This window comes from Myxocyprinus asiaticus, chromosome 8, assembly GCF_019703515.2.
Source record: "Myxocyprinus asiaticus isolate MX2 ecotype Aquarium Trade chromosome 8, UBuf_Myxa_2, whole genome shotgun sequence".
Taxonomy (NCBI): Eukaryota; Metazoa; Chordata; class Actinopteri; order Cypriniformes; family Catostomidae; genus Myxocyprinus; species Myxocyprinus asiaticus.
The window spans coordinates 36,160,813-36,184,414 of NC_059351.1; the positions used below are offsets into that span (position 1 = coordinate 36,160,813).

The window sequence follows — 23,602 nt, forward strand, 5'->3', positions numbered from 1 at the left end:
GGTTCTACAGTCTGAACTCTTTGGTTCAACTATATAACGGCGACCTCTAGAGGTTAAATAAAAACAATCACTGACTCCACATGGAGTTTGTTGTGCAACATGACCAGGCTATCTATAGAGACAGATGCTTCAAAGGTGGGTTTAAAACATCAACAGAGAAAAGCCAAGGTATGTTTACAATGCACATTATTATTATTGTCATTGTACAATAAAAGAGTCATTTAAGACAACCAAAGGTTGTTTGATAATAAATTTGTTTATAACTAATCGCTGCACTGGTTAATTACAATGCTGACAAGGTGGAGAGCATAGGCAAATGGACATTAGCTGTTTGAATGGTTAGAACAATGTTCCAAAGTCAAGGATGGAAACTGCTTACCTTTCCTCTTGATACGCTGTTTTGAATAAAAAATTCACTTATGAATTTGAGCATATCCGTTGAGTTTTTTTTTTTTTTTTTTTGGGATAGTGGTGCATCCAATTTGTTCCAGTCAGATTATAACATGAGCGTTCCGAAGAGGTTTTGTTTCTGAGTGAATTTATAAGTTACTTATCAGTTATAAATCAATCATTAATGGCAACCTTTAATGAGTATGCTGCCTGAGTTTTTATTTTTGCTCGGTCGTTCGTTTGCTTCAGAAGAAAAAACGCGAGCACGGTTTATTGTATGAATGCATACGCACAGAAACAGTTTTATAGTTTTCCATTTAATAGTTTTTGGACTATAAAGTTTGTTTAAATTTTTCAGTTTTTTTCTCAGTTCTGACAAATTTAACTTCTGTCTAAAACTTCCTAATTTTATGATGAAAATATGTACAAAAAACTTAAGAGCATGGTAAAATATATCCATCTGAAATAAATGTGATATTCATGAGAGGGCACATTGTTATATAATAAAAGTGTTCATGTGAGGGCACATGGATATATAATATAGACAATGACATTTTAAAATTACCTTTAAAAAGACAAGACTTGAGTTATTTTTTTTTTCTGTCCCTTTTTCCTCTCTCCCTTTCTTGTACATCGTTTATAAATTTAAAATGACAATAAAATAAAATAAAATGGCAATAAAATAAAATAATAGTAGTGATGAAGCATACAGTCGCTATTTGACTTTATAAGGCAGTGTTTTATGTTACTACTGAACAACAAACACATTTAACCTGTAATATTTTAATTAATATTTTAATTAATTTCAGATGGCAAAGGCTTTGAAGAAGGTACCAGTGTGGGAGAAATGTATTAAAGTATCACCATGGAAAGTAATACTAAAGTTCTGCACTATTGTACATTGAGTGTAAGGTTTTTATTCAAATTATACATTTTCAAAACTATCGGCTGATTAATTGGCTATCGGTCTGTTTTCCCAACGTAATTATCGGTATCAGCAAAACCCACCATCGGTCTACCTCTAGTGTTGAGTAACCCAATCTTTAGACTCATGTCTTGATTGTTTATGTTTAGATAGAGCCCTCTTCTGACTCTTTTCCACAACAAGACAAACATGCATTCACTCACAAACATCGGCCAGCTTGATGGAATAGCACCTGACAGCTGCACAAAGCTTGTCCTTGTCCTTGTGAACGGTGTCTTGCGTAGTTCAGTCTCACCTCTGCTGACGCCTACTGTAGGCCATTCAGAGGCTGATTTTATTTAACAAACAAAGCTCAGCCGGCACAGGCCATTACAATGCCAGCAGAGAACATACGGCTGACAGACAGGACTCAACACATTCAAAACTAGCTATGAGGAGGAAGTTGTGAAAAAAAGCTCAGGCAATGGGGATTTTGGACAGCACTGCTAAATGACATAATTAGATAGTGGTTCTAGCAGCATATGAAACATCTGCTTGCTTATCTGTAGAAAAAAGAGAAAGATTATGAGAAAAGGGAGGAGAAAAACAGCTGAGAATTGCAGGGAAAACAAGTGTGCCAAATCTGCGTTTGGAGGCCTTTACCTTGCATACTAGTGCGAGTTTTAATGTAACATTTCTGCTGAAGACATTGAATTTGTTCAAATTCAAACAGTAATTTTTTATACACAGTTATTTAAACAGACATAGAACATAGAGCACATGTTTGCTATTTTATAGCCAATATTGCATAGTTTTATTTCAATTACGATTATTGTTTCTGTCAATAATCATTATCAAATATCTCATTCAGTGCTGGTCCTAGCCTTATGGGGCCCCTAAGCAAAAAATTGTGTGGGGGGCCACCATCAGTATGTTCATAACACTACTTATAATGTATTTGACAGTGTGGGGGCCTCCTGGCTGAACGGGGGCCCTGAGCAACTTCTTTAGTTTGCCTATAGGGAGGACCGGCACTGATTTCATAGCTTGAACCATCTTCCATTGTGGTTTTCCTCCAGTAGTGTTTCTGTTAGACACTTTCTAGGGGTCCACATAAAGGTAGTCCATACGACTCGAGTGGTTTAATACATGTCTTCTGAAGCGATATGATCAGTTTTGGGTGAGAAACAGACAAAATGTAACTCCTTTTTCACTATAAATCTAGACTTTGCAGTCTCCTTGGCGCAATCATGATTTGAAACTCAATTACACTTCTTCTGTGCTGTATGTAACAGTGCGTTAAAGGTGCAGCATGTAAGATTCAGAAACCCTTGTTATTAATGATACCTGTGGCCATTAAGTGAACTGCAGCCAGCTACCTGTTGCTCAATGCTCGTGCTCGTGCACACTCTCCATAGGGACGCGAGCAAGTGAGCATCCAAAACAATGACTTAATATACAAAGAGACGGAATGTGATTCACCGGCATCATGCTGACAGATGAGGTAGCATAATTAAAATTACACAGTTATGATTGTTTTAATACAAACTTTGAGACTAAACTAAAACTACTTATCAGCTAACATAGCATACTGATACACACATACAGCTACATACTACCGAACTATACCAGACAGTTTACTTTTGCACTGCACTGTTATGTTGCACTATTTTATGTTTTGTATGTCATATGTTGTACTACGATCAAGAAACCAGCGTATTTGCTTACATTTATCCTGTATACCTGACTTTAAGTATAAAGAGAAGATCGTTGAAATTATTTGAAAGTTACGAAGCAAGGTAGCTTGCAATTCATCAGCGTTAGCAGGCAAGATCAAGTTAGCTAAAATTACACAGTTCAATCCTTATGGCACTATATTTCACATGCTTTGCAGTTATGTAAACTTACCTGTCCAATAAGAAGAACGCCAATTCAGGGTTGGTTTTGATCCCCAAAACCAAACGAAGGTCCCTCCAGGAATCAAAGTCCCTGCCGATGTTCACTCTAGTTTTAGCTCAACCATGATCATGGTCCCGCTTAACTACATTCAGTAGATCATTTTTTTTTTTTTTTTGGCTTACTCTGAGTTTGTGTAGGAGTCGGTGTTGTGCTGGGAGCCAGATGTTTGCTGGATTCCAACTCTAAGATAACATTACCTAGTGTTGCAGTTTGTTGTCGCTGTTAAATAGCGGAAGGGAAGCTATTACTGTCTGAGGCAAGGCTCTCGGTAGTGCATAAACCTCACATACTTTGGATTTTCCTGGCGAAACCGACCCGCTCCCTTTGCATGAAAATCAGTCTACAGGCTTTAATAGGCAACCTAGGAAGTCTGGGAAGGGCTCATTTTTTAAGTTGCGTTACAAGCCGTTCACACATTGGCAAAAAAAAAAAAGGTGACTATTACACGAAAATTGTTACATATCTATTTTTGAGTGCTAAATACAGTTATGTTCACATAAAGTTTGTTTATGAAATACAGTGAAGTACAGTGACAATCACAAATTATAACCAAAGTGACTCACTTAAATTTTCAGGACTGAAAGCCAGGTTTAGCAAACACATTGTGAAACAGAATTTCAGAATGCATTCGGTGCCGTGTTGACACACTGTGTCGTACTCTGCTCTGCGCTTATGTTTTTTTTCTCTCTCTCCATATGGGGCTCTGGTAATTGAATGATTTGTGTCATCCAAAGATTTTAGATCCGATGTCTTTCCATCAGTGATGCTCCCATCAGTTTTGTGGTCTGGGTGTGACCAAAATGCTGCTCTATACACTCAGTTAAAAACAAAGGAAGCCGCTGTTGAAAAACACCCTTACAGCATACTACAGAAAGAGAAAAGAAAAAAAAGAAAAAAATAAGAAAATGGAAGATGTGATATATTTATTTAGCGTGATTTATTAGTCCACTATATTGTTATTTTGTGTCTTAATTGTATTTTACATTTTAGATTTGTAAAATGTGATTTGTGATTCGATGATGGTGTAATATTTAATTATGAGCATTTTTAAAGTGTGTGTGTGTGTATGTTCAGCATTGTAGAAGTGTTATGGACTCACCAATTAATTTGTGTGTGTGTGTGTGTGTGTGTGTGTTCTGCATTATGGCTGATTTTATTTATTTATTTATTTTGACAATTTTTTTTTTTTTTTTTTTTTTAATTCTGTTTCATAGTCTGACCAATTCAGTTCATGTTTGTGTGTGTGTGTGTGTGTGTGTGTGTGTGTGTGTGTTTGTGTGCGTTTGTGTTTTTCACTCTTGATGTTTGGTAGTCTCACCCATTCATGTCTGTGTGTGTGTGTGTGTTTTTTTTTAAAAATGTTTTTCTATTCCCTTGACATATGAAACAAAACTAAGGTGATACACATTCTTGTCTGCTTTACATCATTTTACAAAACAATTGCCATTGTGCACCTGTGAAAGTGATTTAATTTAAAGAAAAAGGACTTAGACAATGACTGTGTTCACACAATCAGTGTTTGGGACTGATAACCGTATTTAGTAACACTTTACTTTGATTAATAAACGAGTTCAATTAAGGTGCGAGTTCATCCATCAAATCTTTAATAATCAACAGGGGCTTCCTTTGTTTTTAACTGAGTGTATAGAGCAGCATTTTGGTCACACCCAGACCACAAAACTGATGGGAGCATCACTAATCCACTCTGCTAAGCAGCTCTCCAAATAATTTATATAAAATATCTCTGTGTCTTTTTTGCTGGATTAACTGTTTAGTGAATAGCCTCTATCAGTTCCAATTTACTCACCTGAATCATCTCCATGACAGTGCTTGTTGAAAGACAGCATTAAAAAGCATGCAGACTTGTTTTGCATGTATGTCTGTAGCATGACATCCTATGAATCCATCTCTCTCAGAGCATTTCACCTCCATCAAACCATCCCTGCTTCTCAGTGCATTAGCACCCGTCACTTCTGAAGAGAGCTGTTATCAGGGGTCTGTCTGTGAGAATGGGTAAACTGTGGATCAAATGGGCCTTTTAGACCTTCTAGTGCTCCACTTTTTACATTCTGGAAAAATGTCCATTGCACAAATAGTAGAGGCGTGAGAACAACGGAGGACCATATTGTCGTACTTAAACAGACTCTGTCCACAGCACAGCTCTTTTTGCTCTGCCTGATCTTTTTGAGATGCTTTTTGATTACCAAATTTTTTGAATCCACCAGGCAAGAATGTGGCATGCTGTGCTGCTGGCATGGTGGAATTGATGGTTGGAACAAAGTCACTATTCCGCTCTCATGAATTATCAAAAATCCTCAATGGATATCTGTCCAGGAAGGCAAATATGCACCGTGAATGTGCGAGTGATAAAAGGCTTATGGGTTGCACCTCGCACAACATGCATGAACATGAGTAAATTACCATCACTTAGCTGATCAAATCTAAAGGAAGATTTTGCCTCAAGTTGAAATATTCTGTGTGTTTACAGGTTATTTTTGATGAAGTTGCGCCTACAGTGATTTCAGCTAAATTAATGTCTGTTCAAACAACACCTTTGATTGAAATCTTAATCATTTCATTATAGAACAATTTAAGCATTAAAAAAGTTATCTCAGGGAGTTCTTTAATATGAGATGCTTCAAATGATTTTAAATTAACTCTAATAATTATTTTGTTTGTTGTTGTTTTTGTATATATTTTAATGTTTAATGGAAGTCTTGATAAGAAATTGATATCTATACTTGAAAATGCTTCTCTTTTGCATTATTGTTTTTTACTTTAATAGAACATTTTCATTATAAATTATAGTATCAGCAGCATAACAACTGGAGTGAAAAGTTGAATAAATAAATGTACATGAATTCAGAGTTTCTTAGTATTTGGTGTCTTCCTTTTGCTTTAATGCAAAGGCACTTGGGCTGGCATAGACTCCACAAATTTGTGCAAAACCTTATGATCCGCATGTTCCGAGAATGCTGTTCCAAAAAACAGGAAAAGCTTTTGTACAGATGCGTTAACATGGCCAATGCCTTGAATTTGATTAATGACCATGAAAGTGTGCAGAATCATCATAAATTGTTAAATATCATTAAGCTTGGTTTAGTTTCATGTATACATAGCAAAAATAAAAATTAAAAATCCATATTTTCAATGGCATCTCAGTCTATTGGTCCCCACTGCATATAATATCTCACTTTACAAAGTGTCTCTGTTTCCACAGGGCTTCCCACTGGGCTTAAATGATGGTCACATTTATACCTGGACAGACGGTTTGAGAAGAAGAGACTGGCACGATAACGAGAGCATTCGGCGAGATGAACAACGTGTTGGTATGGGCACTAAATCTACTGACATTTCAGAATATTTCAGAAATAAGTAAAAAATACAATTCTCATTCTGATTGCAAATTCTTGTTCCTATCAAAGTATAAGGAAACATCATATTATCACAGCGTAAAGGAAAAAATCCTGGGTAAAGAGGTGTGATTTGATGATGTCATTTTCTTTATGGCTTTCATTTGGGGTAGGACATTATTTTAGAATCCCTGCCAAGCCATCTCTGTAAATCAACTGGTCGCCCCTGTGACTAAAGAGACTTTATTGATCCAGTTGAATTTACGGTTGGTTAATAATATAAGGGTGTCTTTTTGCAGCATTAAATTTTAGCTGCATTAGGTCCTCAACAGTTAAAGGGATAAATGGCTGTCAATGTATTTTTGTAGTTTTTTTATTTATCCACCATTTTTTTGTCCAGTTTTCAAGGATGCCCAATGTCCTTAATAGGATTTGATTTTTTGCCCTAGCACATTATGCAAAATTCATAGATTTGGTTACAATTTCAATTACAGTTTAAGTCAATAAGTGACATTGATAGATTGTCACCACTTAAGGCACTAAAGAAACTGTTAGTATTGTGCAAGGAATAACAGCATGTCTCATCTCTCCATGTGATTATGTCACAGAAATAGCAATCCGATGAAATCCACATGATGTTTTCTTTCAATATAAATGTTATTGTGCTGCCTTAGAAGAGCTGCACATAAGCTCTATTTTCTAAATGCATCTTCTATGTGCCTGTATTGCTTTTGGGTGAATACATTTTGACATTGCTCTGCTTCTACACTGAAAATGATATTTAACCACTGACACACATAAAGGATATCTGAAATCCCCAGAGCTTAATGCATGTACTCAGGGAAGCAAACAAATGTGTCTTTCATGTTAATCAGGAAGAGGCGCCCATAAGGAGGCTTGTTTTATGGCCCTTTAGAATGAAATGAACTCACTGTATTAAGTAGAGTGATTTGTCAGATTAGAGTTAGGATGGCTTTGCTGGTGCCTGAATGCAGGACCACGTCCTTATACATGTGGCCCACTCAGCCCAACTGTTCCATTTTGACCTATAACATTGGAGCATGCTCCACTATTCTATCTGATGACTTTCAGTGTGCATCATCTGTTGGTGACAAATATTATGATAGCAGCCTCCATTATAAAAAAGCCTCCTTTTAATTTTTTATGAGCCTAGTTCATTGGAGATTCTTGTACATGAATCCCAGGGAAGAGTTATGGATCAGCCCAGATCCATTCTGACAGGAACAACAAATTGCACTGCAAATAGGTGTGGGCAATCTCAGTTTTTGATTTTAATTACTGCTGAAGCATACAATTAGAGCCAATCAAATGTGGTATCAGAAAACCAAATAAGTCCTGATTCATAATTTACTTTCAAAATAAGAATGCTTTCACACTAGCAATTTTGGTGCGCACCCGAGTTTGAATGACGTCAAAGTTCGGTTCGTTTGGGTAGTGTGAACGTCCTGGTTACTTTCATAACCTCCGTTCCCTGATGGAGGGAACGAGACGTTGTGTCGATGTAGTGACACTAGGGGTCACCCTTGGGAGCCCCAAACACCTCTGATCTTTGAGAAAAGGCCAATGGGAATTGGAGAGTGGAATTTGCATGCCACTCCCCCGGACATACGGGTATAAAAGGAGCTAGCTCGCAACCACTCATTCAGTTTTTTGTGCTGAGTAGCCAAGACAGGGTCCTGGCCATTTCAGCGGGTAGTTCAGAGTTGTGGCGGGAGGGACACAACGACTTGTTCCCTCTATCAGCGAACGGAGGTTATGAAAGTAACCAGGACATTCCCTATCTGTCACTCACTCGACATTGTGTCGATGTAGTGACACTAGGGGTCCCTGTACGAAATGCCACAACTAGCTGAACTGTGTTATGTGGACTGGCGGTGCGAGATGGGTAAACCATTGCGTGCCTCGTAGCCAGCGCACCTGACCGTCACGTAACCTCCCCCAATGCTCCTATGAGTGTCATACGGTCCCCCACACCTTGGGGACAAGTCGACTGCCTAAAATAGGGACAGGCTGCCCCAGCCATGGCCTCTTCTCTTCTTTTTTCTAACCAAAAAAGAATGGAAATCGTTGGGAGCCATAAATGTCCACGTCGGGGGGGGGGGGGGTGTCCAATCCCAAGGGGAAGACACAGTGGAGACCACATCCTGCCCGAAGTGGAGGCAATTCTGTGGAAATATGTCACATGGTCTTACCGAGTCTTGTCGGCAGTGTCGCATGTGGAGAAGTCCCCATGGTAGGTCCTACCCAGAGGGGATGGAGCTCTACAAAACACAGTGACCGGTGGCAGAGGGAAACTCTGCCCAAGGAAGACTCTTACCTGTTTACCAACAGGGAAACCATCTCGAAGATACATAACACGGGGTTACAAACAGGCAACCAGTGCATGTGGAGCACCTACTCCAGTACAGGGCCTAATTGCACATGTACTGGGCCGGCATTGAGTTTCTCCATGAACTCACCTGCCACAGGGCTAAGGAGGATGGACATCCAGGGTCCACAACCTCGTGAACACGGCTGGGGGGTAACAAGCACACGTCTCCTCCTCCAGGAGGGGAAAGGCACTATACGCAAGCAATACACCCGGCCAGTTGTCCCGCCAACTTACCTGTTCGTACCTGACAACACACGGGATGAACCGGCTCACCCCGGAGATTGAGGAACCTCACGAAGGTATTGGGTGTTGCCCAGCCCGCTGCTCTACCGATATCTGCCAAAGAGGCGCCATTGGTCGGGGCCCAGGAGGCCACCACACTCCTGGTGGAGTGTGCTCGAAGCCCCAAGGGGGGCGGCACGTCCTGGGCATGGTATGCCAAAGCGATGGCGTCGACGACCCAGTGGGCGATCCTCTGTTTGAAGGCAGTGCTCCCATTCCGCTGTCCTCCGAAGCAGACAAAGAGCCGCTCAGAGCCTCTGAAGCTCTGCGTGCAATCCAAGTAGATGTGCAAAGCACGCACCAGACACAGCAACGAAAAGGCTGGGTCTGCCTCCTCCTGGGGCAGCTTCGCTTGCAGGTTCACCACCTGATCCCTAAACAGGGTCGTGGGAACCTTGGGCATATAGCTCGGTCGGGGACTCAGGACCATGTGAGAGTATTCCAGACCGAACTCCAGGCACGTGTCACGTGTGACAGAGAATGCCTGCAGGTCCCCTACCCTCTTGATGGACGTGAGCTCAGTCAGGAGAGCAGTCTTCAAGAGACTGCCTTTAGCTCAACTGACTCCAGGACTCAAACGGGGATTCCGGACCACAGAGAGATCCCATGAGGGAACCAGGTGCGGTCTGGGAGGATTCAACCTCCTCGCGCCTCTAAGGAACCTGATTATCAGGTTGTGCTTCCCTAAATACTTACTGTCAACTGCATTGCAGTGCGCCGCCATAGTGGCCATGTACACCCTCAAGGTGGGGGGGGGACAGCCGCCCCACCAGACTGTCCTGCAGGAAGGAAAGCACTGACCTAACTGCACATCTCTGGGGGTCTTCGCGTCGGGAAGAACATCACTTAGCGAACAGACACCACTGCAAGGCATACAGGTGCCTCGTAGAGGGAGCCCTTGCCTGAGTGATCTTGTCTACCACTGCAGGTGGTAGGCCACTTAGGTCTTCCGCATCGCGTCCAAGGGCCAGACATGAACATTCCAGAGGTCTGGTCACGGGTGCCAGATGGTGCCCCATCCCTGAGAGAGGAGAACCCTCCTTTCACCAGGGAGGGGCTGTTGCGAGGAGTGTGAGGTCCGAGACCCAAGTCAGGTAGGTCAGTAGGGTGCCACCCTGACCTTGCACAGGGTCTATGCAAGAAGGTTCACTGGGGGGAACACATACTAGCGCGGCCCCTGGGGCCAGCTGTGTGCCAGCGCATCTGTGCCGAGGGAAGCCACGGTCAAGGCATACCAGAGTGGGCAGTGGGAGGATTCCTGGAAAGCGAACAGGCTTACTTGCGCTTGACCGAATCGACTCCAAACCAGCTGGACCACCTGGGGGTTGAGTCTCCACTCTTCCCTGAGTGTGACCTGTCGCAACAGCGCATCTCCACAGGGCAAGCAATACTGTGAGCAACTCGAGGCAGTTGACCTGCCAACACAGTCGCGTCCCTGTTCCGGAGTCCGCGGCTACGTGACTATTTCACATGGTGCCCCAGCCACGCTTGGAGGCATCTGTCGTAACCACGATGCGCATGGGGTACTTGCAGCACCGTGCCCACCTTGCGACTCGAGTCTGACGCCAGTGCTGAAGCAGTCTCATATGCAACAACCCGAGTGGCGTGACCACCGTCGTGGACGCCATATGCCCCAGGAGCCTCTGAAAATGCTTTCAGTGGGAACACCGTGCTCTGTCTGAACAACTTCAGGCAGACTGACTGCGTGTGCTCGCTCGTGAGGCGCGCCATCATAGAGACTGAATCTAACTCCATCCCGAGAAAAGAGATGCTCTGTACCGGGGAGAGCTGCTCTTTCCCCAGTTGACCCAAAGCCCCAACCGGCTGAGGTGCCTGAGCACCAGGTCCCTGTGTGCACACAAAAAGTCTCGAGAGTGAGCTAGGGCCAGCCAGTCATCGAGAGTTGAGGATGCGGACACCCACTTCCCTTAGCAGGGAAAGGGCTGCCTCTGCAACTGAAGACGCGAGGTGACAGGGACCGACCGAAGGGGAGGACCTTGTGATGGTGAGCCCAGCCCTCGAAGGCGAACCGAAGAATGGGCCTGTGCCAAGGAGAAACCAAGACATTGAAGTACGCATCCTTTAGGTCTACCGTTGTAAACCAATCCTGACGCCGGACACTCGCTAAAATGCGTTTCTGCATCAGCATCTTGAACGGGATTCTGTACAATGCCCGGTTCAGAACTCGCAGGTCTGGGATTGGTCGCAACCCACCGCCTTTCCTTGGTACGATGAATTAGGGGCTGTAGAACCCCTTCTTCATCTCAGCTGGAGGGACAAGCTCTACCGTGTCCTTCCGCCGAAGGGACGTGATCTCCGAAGGGAGGGCAGCGGCGTCCGTTTCACCTCAAGTGCAGGGTGAGAACGCGGCTGCCCTCCCTGCGGAGATCATGTCCCTTCTGCAGGAGGACATGGTAGAGGGTGCCTGGTGAACTGAATTGCATAGCCGAGTCAGACGGTCACGGTCAGCCATTGTGACAGGTTGGGGAGCGCAAGCCACAGCCCCAAGCTCCGGGCGAGGGGGAGCAAGAAGACAATCGCATCAGACATACTGGCGGGCGGGGCCTCGTGGTGGGGAGGAGCCGGAGGCGCCACATTGAGGGGGCTCAGACCCCGAACTTGTGGCCGTGCTGAGTATGGGGACATCGAAGCACTTACCTGGCTCCGGGTACCCACCATAGGACCAGTCAGTGATGGGGGAGGAGGGAACAGTCCTCGTAATCCATCACAACCACCCGGGCGGGTGTGTTGTGCCACAGCTGGGCACGCAGGGGCGGGGGGCCTGCCTCCGCAGCATCGTGCCTGCTATAAATGTGCGGTGTCCGGTGATCACAATAACGATGGCCGTAAACACCGGATGTGTGACCCAGGAAATGAGGAAACCGCTCCTTTTCTGAACGTGTGGGTACCGCAGCCTTTCGGGCATTCGGCGAATCAAAGAAAAGGCAACAAAGGATTCTCCTCCCGGCCCTCCACTGGGGGATGGAGTGGTCTGCTTACCATCTCTAGGCCTGCAGTAGGTCTCCACATGCCTGGGTCACCCATCTCAGGGGCACTAGAAGCCTTCCTCGGGTTCTTGGTGGTGGCCCGTGAGACGGGGGCCGTCTGCTTCCTGCAGGTGGAGCCATATAGAAGAGACAGCATCGCCAAATAGGCCGTCCTGGGAGACAGGGGTGTCAAGGAACTGTATCTTGTCAGCCTCCCTCATCTCGACCAAGTTGAGCCATAGGTGGCACTCCTGGACCACCAGTGTGGACATCGCCTGCCCGAGAGTCCACGCCATGACCTTCGTCATCCGGAGGGCGAGATTGGTCGCCGAGCGCAGCTCCTGCATCAATCCCGGGTCAGAACTACCCTTGTGCAGTTCTCTTAGCACCTTGGCTTGGTGCACCTGCAGGAGAGCCATGGCATGCAGGGAGGAGGCGGCTGTCCAGCGGCACCGTAGGCCTCAGTCGACAGAGATGATGTAAACCTACAGGCGCAGGACGGGAGTCTTGGACGGTTCTGCCAGGTGGAGGCGTTTGGTGGGCACAGGTGCACCGCAACTGCCTTATCCACCTGGGGAATCACAGAGTACCCCCTGGCAGCCCCACCGTCGAGGGGAGTGAGAGCAGAGGAGCTCAGAGACCGGGTCCGGGCAGTGAGAGGTGCCCGCCACGACCTCGTGAGCTCCTCATGCACCTCCGGGAAGAAAGGGGGCGTGGCGTGGCCGTGAGCGGCGTTCCGAGCCTTGGAACCAATCGTCAAGCCACGAGGATTCAGGGGGGAGTGGAGGGTTCCACTCCAGCCTGATGCTCGCAGCCGCCCGGGCAAGCATGGCTGCCAGCTACGCATCAGCCTGCAATCGGGCGACCACACCCAAAGGTGGGAGCCCAGTCGAGTCCTCAGCATCAGACTGGACCAGCCCGCTCTCCAATGCTGCAGTCGAGAGCTCATCCACTTCGCGAACGCCAAATGAGATTGCAAACTCGCCCTGAGACGAGCCGGCGGTCTCAACCCAGAACTCGACCGGGGCAATGAGCGTACTGGAGAATGGGAGGTCTGTATGGAGCGGTTCCCATTGGGGTCCCAAAATCGCCCCCAGTGCTAACCGACGTGGCCTCAAACCCATAGGTAGAAGGACCGAGGTGGGGAGCCGCGACCGCAACGTTGCCATGGTCATGTTCTTGCAGTGAGAACATGACCCGACCACAAACGCTGTCTCCGCGTGGGCAGCGCCCAAGCACGTAAGACAGCGATCGCGGCCAACGGAAAAGGAGAGATAACGACTGCAACCAGGAAATAAACACAGATGGAAAGGCATCTTTAAAAAGACGCTCTCTGTCAGTGCCACTCTTTTAGTAGGGAAAATATACTCTTTTATTGCAATAATATATAATCTTTTAGACTGTCGAAGTGCCCAGGGGCGTTCTCTGCACTCCACCGGTGCATGAGGGGAGAAGCCGCTGTAATGCACCGTAAATCCAACAGTTCTCTAGAGGTGAATGGAACGGCAGAGGATTCAGGTCGCTGAACACAACCGCTTGGCTCCAAAGAAAAAATCTGAATGATTTTCTCAAAGATCAGAGGTGTTTGGGGCTCCCAAGTGTGACCCCAAGTGTCACTACATCAACACAACATCGAGTGAGTGACAGATAGGGAATGCTGTTTTCAGAACTCGGGTGTGCACCCGTGAACCGCAACTTGAAAAGTTGGTCTGGGATACGGTTATTGTGAACTCTGGTGCGGATCGCTGCTAATATGAATGCAATCGTACTAAATCGTGGAAGTGAACCACTATTGATGACGTATAATTTGCATCTTTGCAGGCTCCCGATCACAATTATTATGGTTTAATGAATTTCTCATACCTGCTTGTGTCCAAATAAATCACCTTCAGAGAGCAGCTCACATTTATCACATCTCTTGCAAAGCATCCGTGGGCTCGGGGCAGAAAAACGTTAATATTCTTAACATCATTGCACGTTCAATGCATCTGTGGCAGACAAGCACATGTGTCGTTTTGTGTATATAAAGTTTTGGTGGTAAATCCAAAGAGATGAATACACACAGCGAAGCTGATGTCTTCTTGAGTTGTTGCCTAGTTACAGTGGTAAACAGTTGCGGCTTGTACTCATGTTGATGACATAATCGGACCTCGGTTCGGACCCAAAAAATATGATGTGAACAGAGACCAGCAGGGGCAGGGGAAGGGGAGAGGAAACAAACTCAGGTTTGGTCCAAGCAATCAAACCAAGTGTAAAAGCACCCTAAAAGAGCAAGAAGCAACATCGACAGAACACCTTTTTTGTGCTGTTTATCAATACCTAATCTATAAACTACAGAAACTGAGATTGAAACTCAAGACTGGGTCCCTAGAAATAATACATTTTAATTTACTGTATGAAATTAATTGCCCTGGTGGGGGTTCGTACAATTTGCTGCAGTTTTCTAGTGAAATTAACACAAGAGATGCTAAAACAACTGTGATTTTATACACTTTCACACAAATCATGAGTGCAATGTTTGATTTTAACTTTATAAACAAATTGTTTTGCTGTTATACACACATAATTCTATGTTATGAAATTGAAACACTTTTACTCTAACGCATCATTTGAAAAACACTTTTATTACAGATATTTTATTTTAATGCTTGTATTACAGAACCACCAACATTTACACACTTATTCTAATGTGATTAGCTTGTGTGACAGCTCACCAGATAGAGTGTTGGACTTCAAACTCGAAAACCAAGCTCGAGTCCAGCCAAGCACACAAGCTGACACATGAGATAATAGTGTCATAGAAGCGACACCAAATGCCGTGGTTGTTTCAGAAAATGTGCTTTTCATGTCACATTTTGTTTTAGGACACTACTGGTTAGGTTTAGGTGTTAGTTTAGGGTAAAGATATCAGTTTTTCACCTCTCATTTTGCTATGAGGGCACTATTTGTTAGGTTTAGGTTAAAGTTTTAGATTAGGGAGCTACGTTTTACTCATTATAACCTCTATCTAATATTCATCTTTGAAACCTCGTCTGGTTATGACACTATTTCACTCACTTTTGGCGCCCCCCGCTGGACATTTCACTGGAAAACTGCAGTAACACGTGAAATAAGGCACACAATTTTGTTTAGCAAAAATCTTGCCATGGGAATGTATTTTTCATGTGATCAGGCTGAAGAAACCTTTTCTTAATTCATCTGTTATGCACACTGCCTATCAATGATCAGACCTCCAATTCTTTCTGAAGCTTTGCCTCAAAAGTTCTGAACAATCTTAAACTCTCCATAAAAGCTGTTTTACAGTGCTTTTAAGAGGCAACAAGATGTACACGGTTACACTGAGTGGTGTTGTGTGGGAGTATTAAAAACTGTAATTTTGCATTATGATTTAAATGCTATCTGTATCTGTTATCATGCCAGAAAATGCCTGAGGAGTGGGTGTGAGGTTATCATAATCATGCATATGGAGAGATGACTTTGCGCTAAAATGCGCTAAAGGGTGTATTTAACAAATAAGGCTTACACATTCACTACCGGTCAAAAGTTTTGAAACACTTACTCATTCTTTATTATTTTTATTATTATTATTATTATTATTTTTTTTTTTTTTTCACATTTTAGAATAATAGTAAACATCAAAACTATGGAATAACATAAATTAAACTATGGGAATTATGTTGTGACTAAACAAAATCTATGTTACTGTATATTTTAGCATCTTCAAAGTAGTCACCCTTTGCCTAGAATTTGCACACATGTACTCTTGAGATTTCTCAGCCAACTTCTTGAGGTATCACCCTGGGATGCTTTTTAAACAGTATTGAAGGAGTTCCCATCTATGTTGGGCACTTATTGGCTGCTATTCTTTATTATTTGGTCCAAGTCATCAATTTCAAAAACGTTTTTTATTTTTATTTTTTTATTAAATTTTTGTTTTATAATCAAATAAATGAATATGGTTTTAACATTTAAGCATATGCCTTCAGATCTAAACATTTTTAAGATCATGAGAAACATTTCAGTCAAGTGTTTCAAAACTTTTGACCGGTAGTTTACATACGCACAGGCACACACACAGAGAACCACGATTATCTCTGGCTGGATTATTGTTTGAATGGTCCTAATTGGCAGAGCTGGCAAAGGCATGTATGTAAATGATGACATAATTTTAAAACTTTGTATTACATACACAAATAAATCATTCTCAATTAAATAAAGAGCCATTTGATGATATATTGTGTTGTCACTAATTTTGGTGTAATTACATAGTTTAAATAATACAAAGGCAAAATCCCCAGCATGGGTTGTTTTGTTTTGGAAATTCTTTTGCAGATCAAACAGAATGCCTTTCATTACATTTTGTGTTCTCAGCCAGAGTGTTTTTGTAGACCAGACAAAAAATCTGTTAGAATGTATTAATTACATTTGTGGGATTGTGGCTTGGTTTTGAGATTTAGCCTGTCATTAAGAAATTCCACATAGTATAATACAAATTAAAATTAAAGCAGGTAGAATTTTTGAAAATTTGCTACCCTCTGTATAAACATCCTAGTTTCAGTCTGAAAATGTAGTTTAAAAAAAGCAGCATGAGATGTAATTAACATTTTGATTAGTTTTGAATATCCTGTGCAGGTAAACGATTGAGTGTTGCTACCAGTTCTCTGCGGTAAGGCTGTTTGGATCAGATGTGAAATATTGGTTTATATCAATAATATTAATGAGTCCATTAACTCCTAGTCAATTAAAAACTACATTACCTCTAGGCTATAAAGAATAATAAGCATTTCAGACTTTGCCATCTAATTTTGAGCAATTTTGGAATCACACAATCTTTATTTATTTTTTTGGAAGAGTACAGCAAGGGAAGTATTCATACCAATGTCCCAGCAGATGTCAACAATGTTTTGAAGGCCTATACTGTTATAAAAAAAAAAATATATATATTGATTGTCTGGGAATGTTATGTTTTGAAAATATGTGCATGCACTTAGAAGTTGGAGAGCTGTAGGGATGCACGCTATATTTGGTAATTAATATCCATTTGGCATTTAAACATTAAATGGGAGAGAATAAAGTGTTTACAAATAATATTTAATGATTTGAGCAGTTGTTCTTAAGGAGATAGTTGCACTGCTCAGTCAATTACCTTCTCAAGACATAAGAAAACCATTCAAAGTGAAATTGCTACTATGTTGCTAATTCTTGTGTGTCATCAAAATCTCATCTGAAAATGAATGCTGTGCATTTCAGTCTGTGCTTATATTTAGCATTTAAAAGTCTGCCTTTTTAATATTAGATAAAGATTGTTGAGTTGCTGCCAGACTTTATATACAAAGTTACATGTCCTCAGAATTTGCACAGACCCCTTTTACAATTATTATTTATTTTTATTTTTTTCATAAAAATTTGACCGACTCACTCATTGCTCCTTTCCCCAGCCTCTTAAATGTTTGTATCCCCCAAAACCATCTTAGGGGTAACTATGGCTGTGAGGCTCCAAAAAAAAAAAAAAAAAAAAGTAGTCCATATAACTCATTTGATATATTACAAGTCTTCTGAAGCCATGCATAGTAATAGCTTTGTATGAGGAAGACAACAATTTTAAGGAATAATTCACCCAAAAATGAAAATTCTGTCATTATTTACTCTAACTCATTTTCCAAACCTCAATGACTATCTTTCTAATGCAGGAAAAAAAAAAAAAAATAAAAAAAAAAAAATATTTATGAATAAATAAATAAATAAATGTACAGATTTTGCTCTTATGGAAAGAAATTGGTACTTTTATTCACCAAAGTGGCATTCAACTGATCACAATGTATAGTTAGGACATTAATAATGTGAAAAATTACTAGTACAATTTGAAAAAAAAAAGAACTACAAAGAGTTCTCATCAAAGAAATCCTCCACGTGCAGCAATGACAGCTTTGCAGATCCTTAACATTCTAGCTATCAGTTTGTCCAGATACTCAGGTGACATTTCACCCCAGGCTTCCTGTTGCACTTGCCATAGATGTGGCTGTCTTGTCGGGCACTTCTCACACACCTTACAGTCTAGCTGATCCCACAAAAGCTCAATGGGGTTAAGATCCATAACACTCTTTTCCAATTATCTGTTGTCCAATGTCTGTTTCTTTGCCCACTCTAACCTTTTAATTTTGTTTTTCTGTTTCAACAGTGGCTTTTTCTTTGTAATTCTTCCCATAAGGCCTGCACCCCTGAGACTTCTCTTTACTGTTGTACATGAAACTGGTGTTGAGTGGGTAGAATTCAATGAAGCTGTCAGCTGAGGACATGTGAGGTGTCTGTTTCTCAAACTAGAGACTCTGATGTACTTATCCTCTTGTTTAGTTGTACATTTGGCCTTCCACATCTCATTCTGTCCTTGTTAGAGCCAGCTGTCCTTTGTCTTTGAAGACTGTAGTGTACACCTTTGTATGAAATCTTCAGTTTTTTGGCAATTTCAAGCATTGTATAGCCTTCATTCCTCAAAACAATGACTGACTGATGAGTTTCTGGAAAAAGCTGTTTCTTTTTGCCATTTTTGACCTAATATTGACCTTAAGACATGCCAGTCTATTGCTTACTGTGGCAACTCAAATACAAACACAAAGACAATGTTAAGCTTTATTTAATGAACCAAATAGCTTTCAGCTGTTTTTGTTGTAATGGAAAGTGATTTTCTAGTTTCAAATTAGCAATTTAGCATGATTACTCAAGGATAAGGTGTTGGAGTGATGGCTGTTGGAAATGGGGCCTGTCTAGATTTGATCAAAAATAACTTTTTTCAAATAGTGATGGTGCTGTTTTTTTACACCAGTAATGTCCTGACTATACTTTGTGATCAGTTGAATGCCACTTTGGTGAATTAAAGTACCAATTTCCTTCCAAAACAGCAAAAACTGTACATTATTCAAAACTTTTGGCCGCCAGTATATATATACAGTATATATATATATATATATATATATATATATATATATATATATATATATATATATGAATATATTGGTGTTTTCATTACAATGGCAGTGCATTGTGCCTCACTTTAAAGCTCCCAAAAGCATCATAAAAGTATTCCATGCAACTTGTGTGTCATCTGGAGGCATATGTTAAGTTTTGTTGAGAAACCTGAAATTGAAGTCATTTTTCATTTGATAGTTGTGCATCCACTATGAGAGAAGCTTCCTCACATGTGCTCACGTTTAGCACTAACAACAACACAAGTGCCACTGTATACAAGCTTTTCTCATGCACCCGTGAGCTAAGAAAGAAGTGCCTCTTGTTTATGCAGTACACAGTGCTAACAATTGCAAATTAACCTAATACAGATACACAATAAAATGAATGCAAAGGCAATGCAAGTATCTTTGGAAGAGGTGAGTCTTAAGCCTGAGAGCATCAGACACCATTTTATTTTTCATATAAAGAAAGTGAATGGTGACTAGCTTTCTGCCTAACATCTCCTTTTGTGTTCCACATGAGGGTGAAAACTATGACAGAATTTTTATTTCTGAGTGAACTATTCCTTTAAATAATGAGAGGTGATCTGTCCATCAACTATGGTAGACATGCAGCTGAAGTGAGCTTGTGATGCCTACTGTGCAGGGGAGTTATACACAAACAGATTTACAGTGGACAGTAGCTGAGACCATAATGTACATTGTATGAGCCAATAACTCAACAATCATCCAGGAGTAGCGTTGGTCAAGGAAGGGCCAGATTCCTCGGTTAAGCTATTTCAGCTGTTCAGTCATGAAAAAATAAACTGTCAGCTCTCACAGCAGTACTTTCCATCCGTGGAAAGGTGATATGTGTCATTGTTAGTACACACTTGCTCTCCTTGCCAACATCTGTGCTCAGCATGGTTACTGATGTCTGACCGGATCTGTTTCAGGAAAAGGGGAGCATGGGAAACCATTCCCGCTCACAGAGGACGAGTGTGATGACTCAGTGTACAAAGAGAACGGCTTCAACATCTACATCAGCAACAATATTGCTCTGGACCGCTCCCTTCCTGACATCAGACATCCAAAGTGAGTCGAGCTGATTCTCACAGCATGTTCACACAGTCCACCCTGCAAAGATGCACAGCTTGAACTAGACATCAGCGTTTTAACGATTCATGGCAGGCCATACTTACACGATGTTTTAATGAATGATTTTGGCCTCTAAATTTTCTAGTGATTTTGAGGTAGATAGATTTTTTGCTTGTTTGTTTACCATTTGCTGTCATATGATGTAAAAAACAAGTAGTAAGAAGGAAGAGCAGGGATAATTGTAGCACTGTATTTTGCTCATATTTCATAAAATATTTAGCCTAATGCTTTGAAATTTTGCCTCAAACAAAAATGTCCATCTTCGCTGCCATAGATTTTCCCTTGGCAAAAACAAATCTCTGTATAACTCTTACACCAAAGAGTCAATATCTGGAGGTGGGCCTATTTGTTACTGAGTTGTTGATAACTAAAATATAATTTATTCTACCCGAACAGGTGATAGGTCCATTTTAAGCATCTGCTGTTGGCTTGCCAAGCTTCCAGGCTTTTAGACAGTGAATGAATGTTACATTTTTACATGTTTCTCTTGAAAACATTGAAGTGCTGTAACAATGTGAGATAATCATCCGTATGTCATCTTGATGAAAAAGTTTGTTTTTGGCACTCTTTCTGTTTGCTGAAAAGTTGTTTAAACCCCCTTCAAGCGCTGCAGACAGTATTCCAGTGAAGAGCCTGGTGTGGAGATTTCATTTACATCCCCAATAAAAGCCTGTGGTGCTCGGTGTGGAACCTGCCAACATACTGAATGTGAATAAGTGTCTTAGAGCGAAAGCCAGCATGCACACTTTAAAGTTTTGTAAACATACTACATAACCTCCTATGATAAAAAAACAAAACAAAAATAATAGACTACTAAAATAAAATACAAAAAAAATATAAAAATGAAAGTTAGAGGTTGATGGAACCATGGCCTAGCTGTTTGCATCCATGCAACGGTGTACTGGAACCTTTTTATAATGAATAATATGTACTCGACAACAAAAGTTATTTCTTTGAACTTTTTACTGTATTTCAGAGTAGCAATATTGAGAATATCCCTCATTTGTACAGTAGCTCAAGTTCAGCTAACTGAACTTGAACAACAACACAGCAATGTGTTGGCCTAAAAAGTAACATTAAATGCACACATATTAAGCTGTGGTGCTCATGTTGGATACTATGGGTGTAAATCAAAGTTTCATCATGATACGATCTTGTATCGATTCTCTAAGCCAGCGATCTGATGTTTGCCATTACCTTAGAGTCCGCCACGATGCTGTGTCGTTTCGATTCAGGGGCTTGCGGTTGATCTTACAAGATTATGTGCCTATTTAACACAATCAATTACATTTACTATCTCACAAATGCAACCAAAATATATTCTGAATATTTGATTGAGCTGTTCAGAATATTGGGGCTGTTTGGCCATTTGACATGGTTGAATTGCTCCATAGCGCTTTAAAATAGAAAATTCAATTTAGCTCAATTTAATCGCGGAAGTGAGCCGCACATCTTCAGGCTTCATTCACTCCACGCACATCTGTGTCCCACATAAAAAGCATATTTAGTGCTTATAAAACCAGTTGAATATCATAAGGTTGCTGCATCGTCTGACGGAAATACGTACGGACGTGGCTGGCATGAGAATGTCAAAATGAACGTACATCTTAAAAAAATATACATTGATGTTTACCCGTTGAATCGATGACATCGCATCGTTGATGTTTGATCGATGCATCAATCCAGATCGATAGATCGTTTCACCCCTATTGGATACATAGGTTTGAATCTGGCCTGATCCCTTTCCCGCACTCCATAATTTTCTGACTTGTGTCCATCAATAAAAAAAGTGGCATATAATGTACTGTAAATTTAGGGTGGTATGGTGTGGTGGTTAAGGCTCCCTCTGATAACCGAGAGGTTGCTGGTTTGATCAACAAGCCAGGCAAAAGCCATCACCAAAACCCTTAACCCTAGGCTGCTCCAGCGGGATTGTATCAATAATAAGTTAATGGGACCATTTCATGGTGACATCTCATGAAAATTGTGTCTTTTTAATTCTAATTTATGATTTTATTGTACTATAACCAGCATATTATTCTATAACCAACACGATTGGAGACATTTGTGTCTCGTTCTAACATTGTAAATGTATGTTTAAATTTGCATTTTACTCCTGACACAAATTAAGAAATGACTGTCACTAAAAGATTTAAAACAAAGTCTCAAACGTTGAAGCTTGTGTTATAGACCTTTCTAAGAATGATTAGTTTGTCAAGATGTAATAAGAATTAAATGGTCATATCGTGCAATAAATTAAAAAAAGAAAAGGAGAACCACAATACAGCGACCACGAGGAAGGTAACCCATGTGACACTACGCACCCCAGCAACCGGGCCATTTAGTTGCTTAGGAAGCTTGGCTGGAGTCATTCAGCACACCCTGGATTCAAACTCACGACTCCAGGGGTGTTAGTCAGCAAATTTGCTAGCTGAGCTACCCAGGACCCTACTGAAATCAAACTTAAAAAGTGCATGTAAATGTGTGTTGTTTTTTTAAGGACAGCCATTGAAAACCTCTCAACAGCATGCTGTTTTTCTTACCCTGAGCGTACAGAGTTCAATTAATCAGGTGGAATCTGATAAGTGCAGCAGTCGAATTTGGTCGGCTGGTTTAAGGCTAAAGCAAAAAGTGTCTATTTGAGGGACTCAAGGAGAGGAATTGAAAACCACAACCCTAATGGTGACTGGATCTGATATTCAGACGTATGCATCACTGGGAAAGCATTTTATTTCTCAGCAAATTTCTGTTGCCACAAGAGACAGTAGCCTACAGTAAATCCTGAACTGCATGTTCTCATGCAAATACATTTTCTTTGTATATACTGTACCTATTCTGAGCATGTGGCGTATGTGACAGTTGCATGTTCTAGTAATGCACATGACATCTGGCTGCTATACAAATGGTTGCCTCTTTCTTCCTGAGCTGTATTTTATAATGTAGAATGATCTGACAGGTCAGACAGGGCTTTTATATATGCTAGCTCCTCTCCAGCATGCATTTGTTCACCATGCTGAGGTTCTGCCTATTTCTCTATACCATTTTTGCATGTTTTGTGTTGTTGTTTTTTTTTTTTTGTTTTTTTTTACCATCCCCATGTACTGTAAGTCAATGTTAATAAACCACACAGCGCCTTGTGAATGATTATTATATGGGGGTGTATAAATTTGGGCAGGCTTGTCAAGTTTGTCAGGGTGCTGAATTAGAGAGAGCGGTGTGAGCCATAAAGTGCCACT

The 23,602-nt window shown here is 41.5% G+C and overlaps 1 protein-coding gene across 3 annotated transcripts in view; it reads left to right on the forward strand.

Annotated features, from left to right (window-relative positions):
• Positions 1-23,602, forward strand: part of LOC127445467 (polypeptide N-acetylgalactosaminyltransferase-like 6) — a 433,776-nt gene that overhangs the window by 127,396 nt on the left and 282,778 nt on the right. For all 3 annotated transcript variants that reach the window (XM_051705573.1, XM_051705572.1, XM_051705574.1), the window contains exons 3-4: positions 6,474-6,582; positions 20,165-20,303. In XM_051705573.1, the coding sequence (XP_051561533.1) occupies positions 6,474-6,582; positions 20,165-20,303 (248 nt within the window). The remainder of the gene's footprint in view (positions 1-6,473; positions 6,583-20,164; positions 20,304-23,602) is intronic.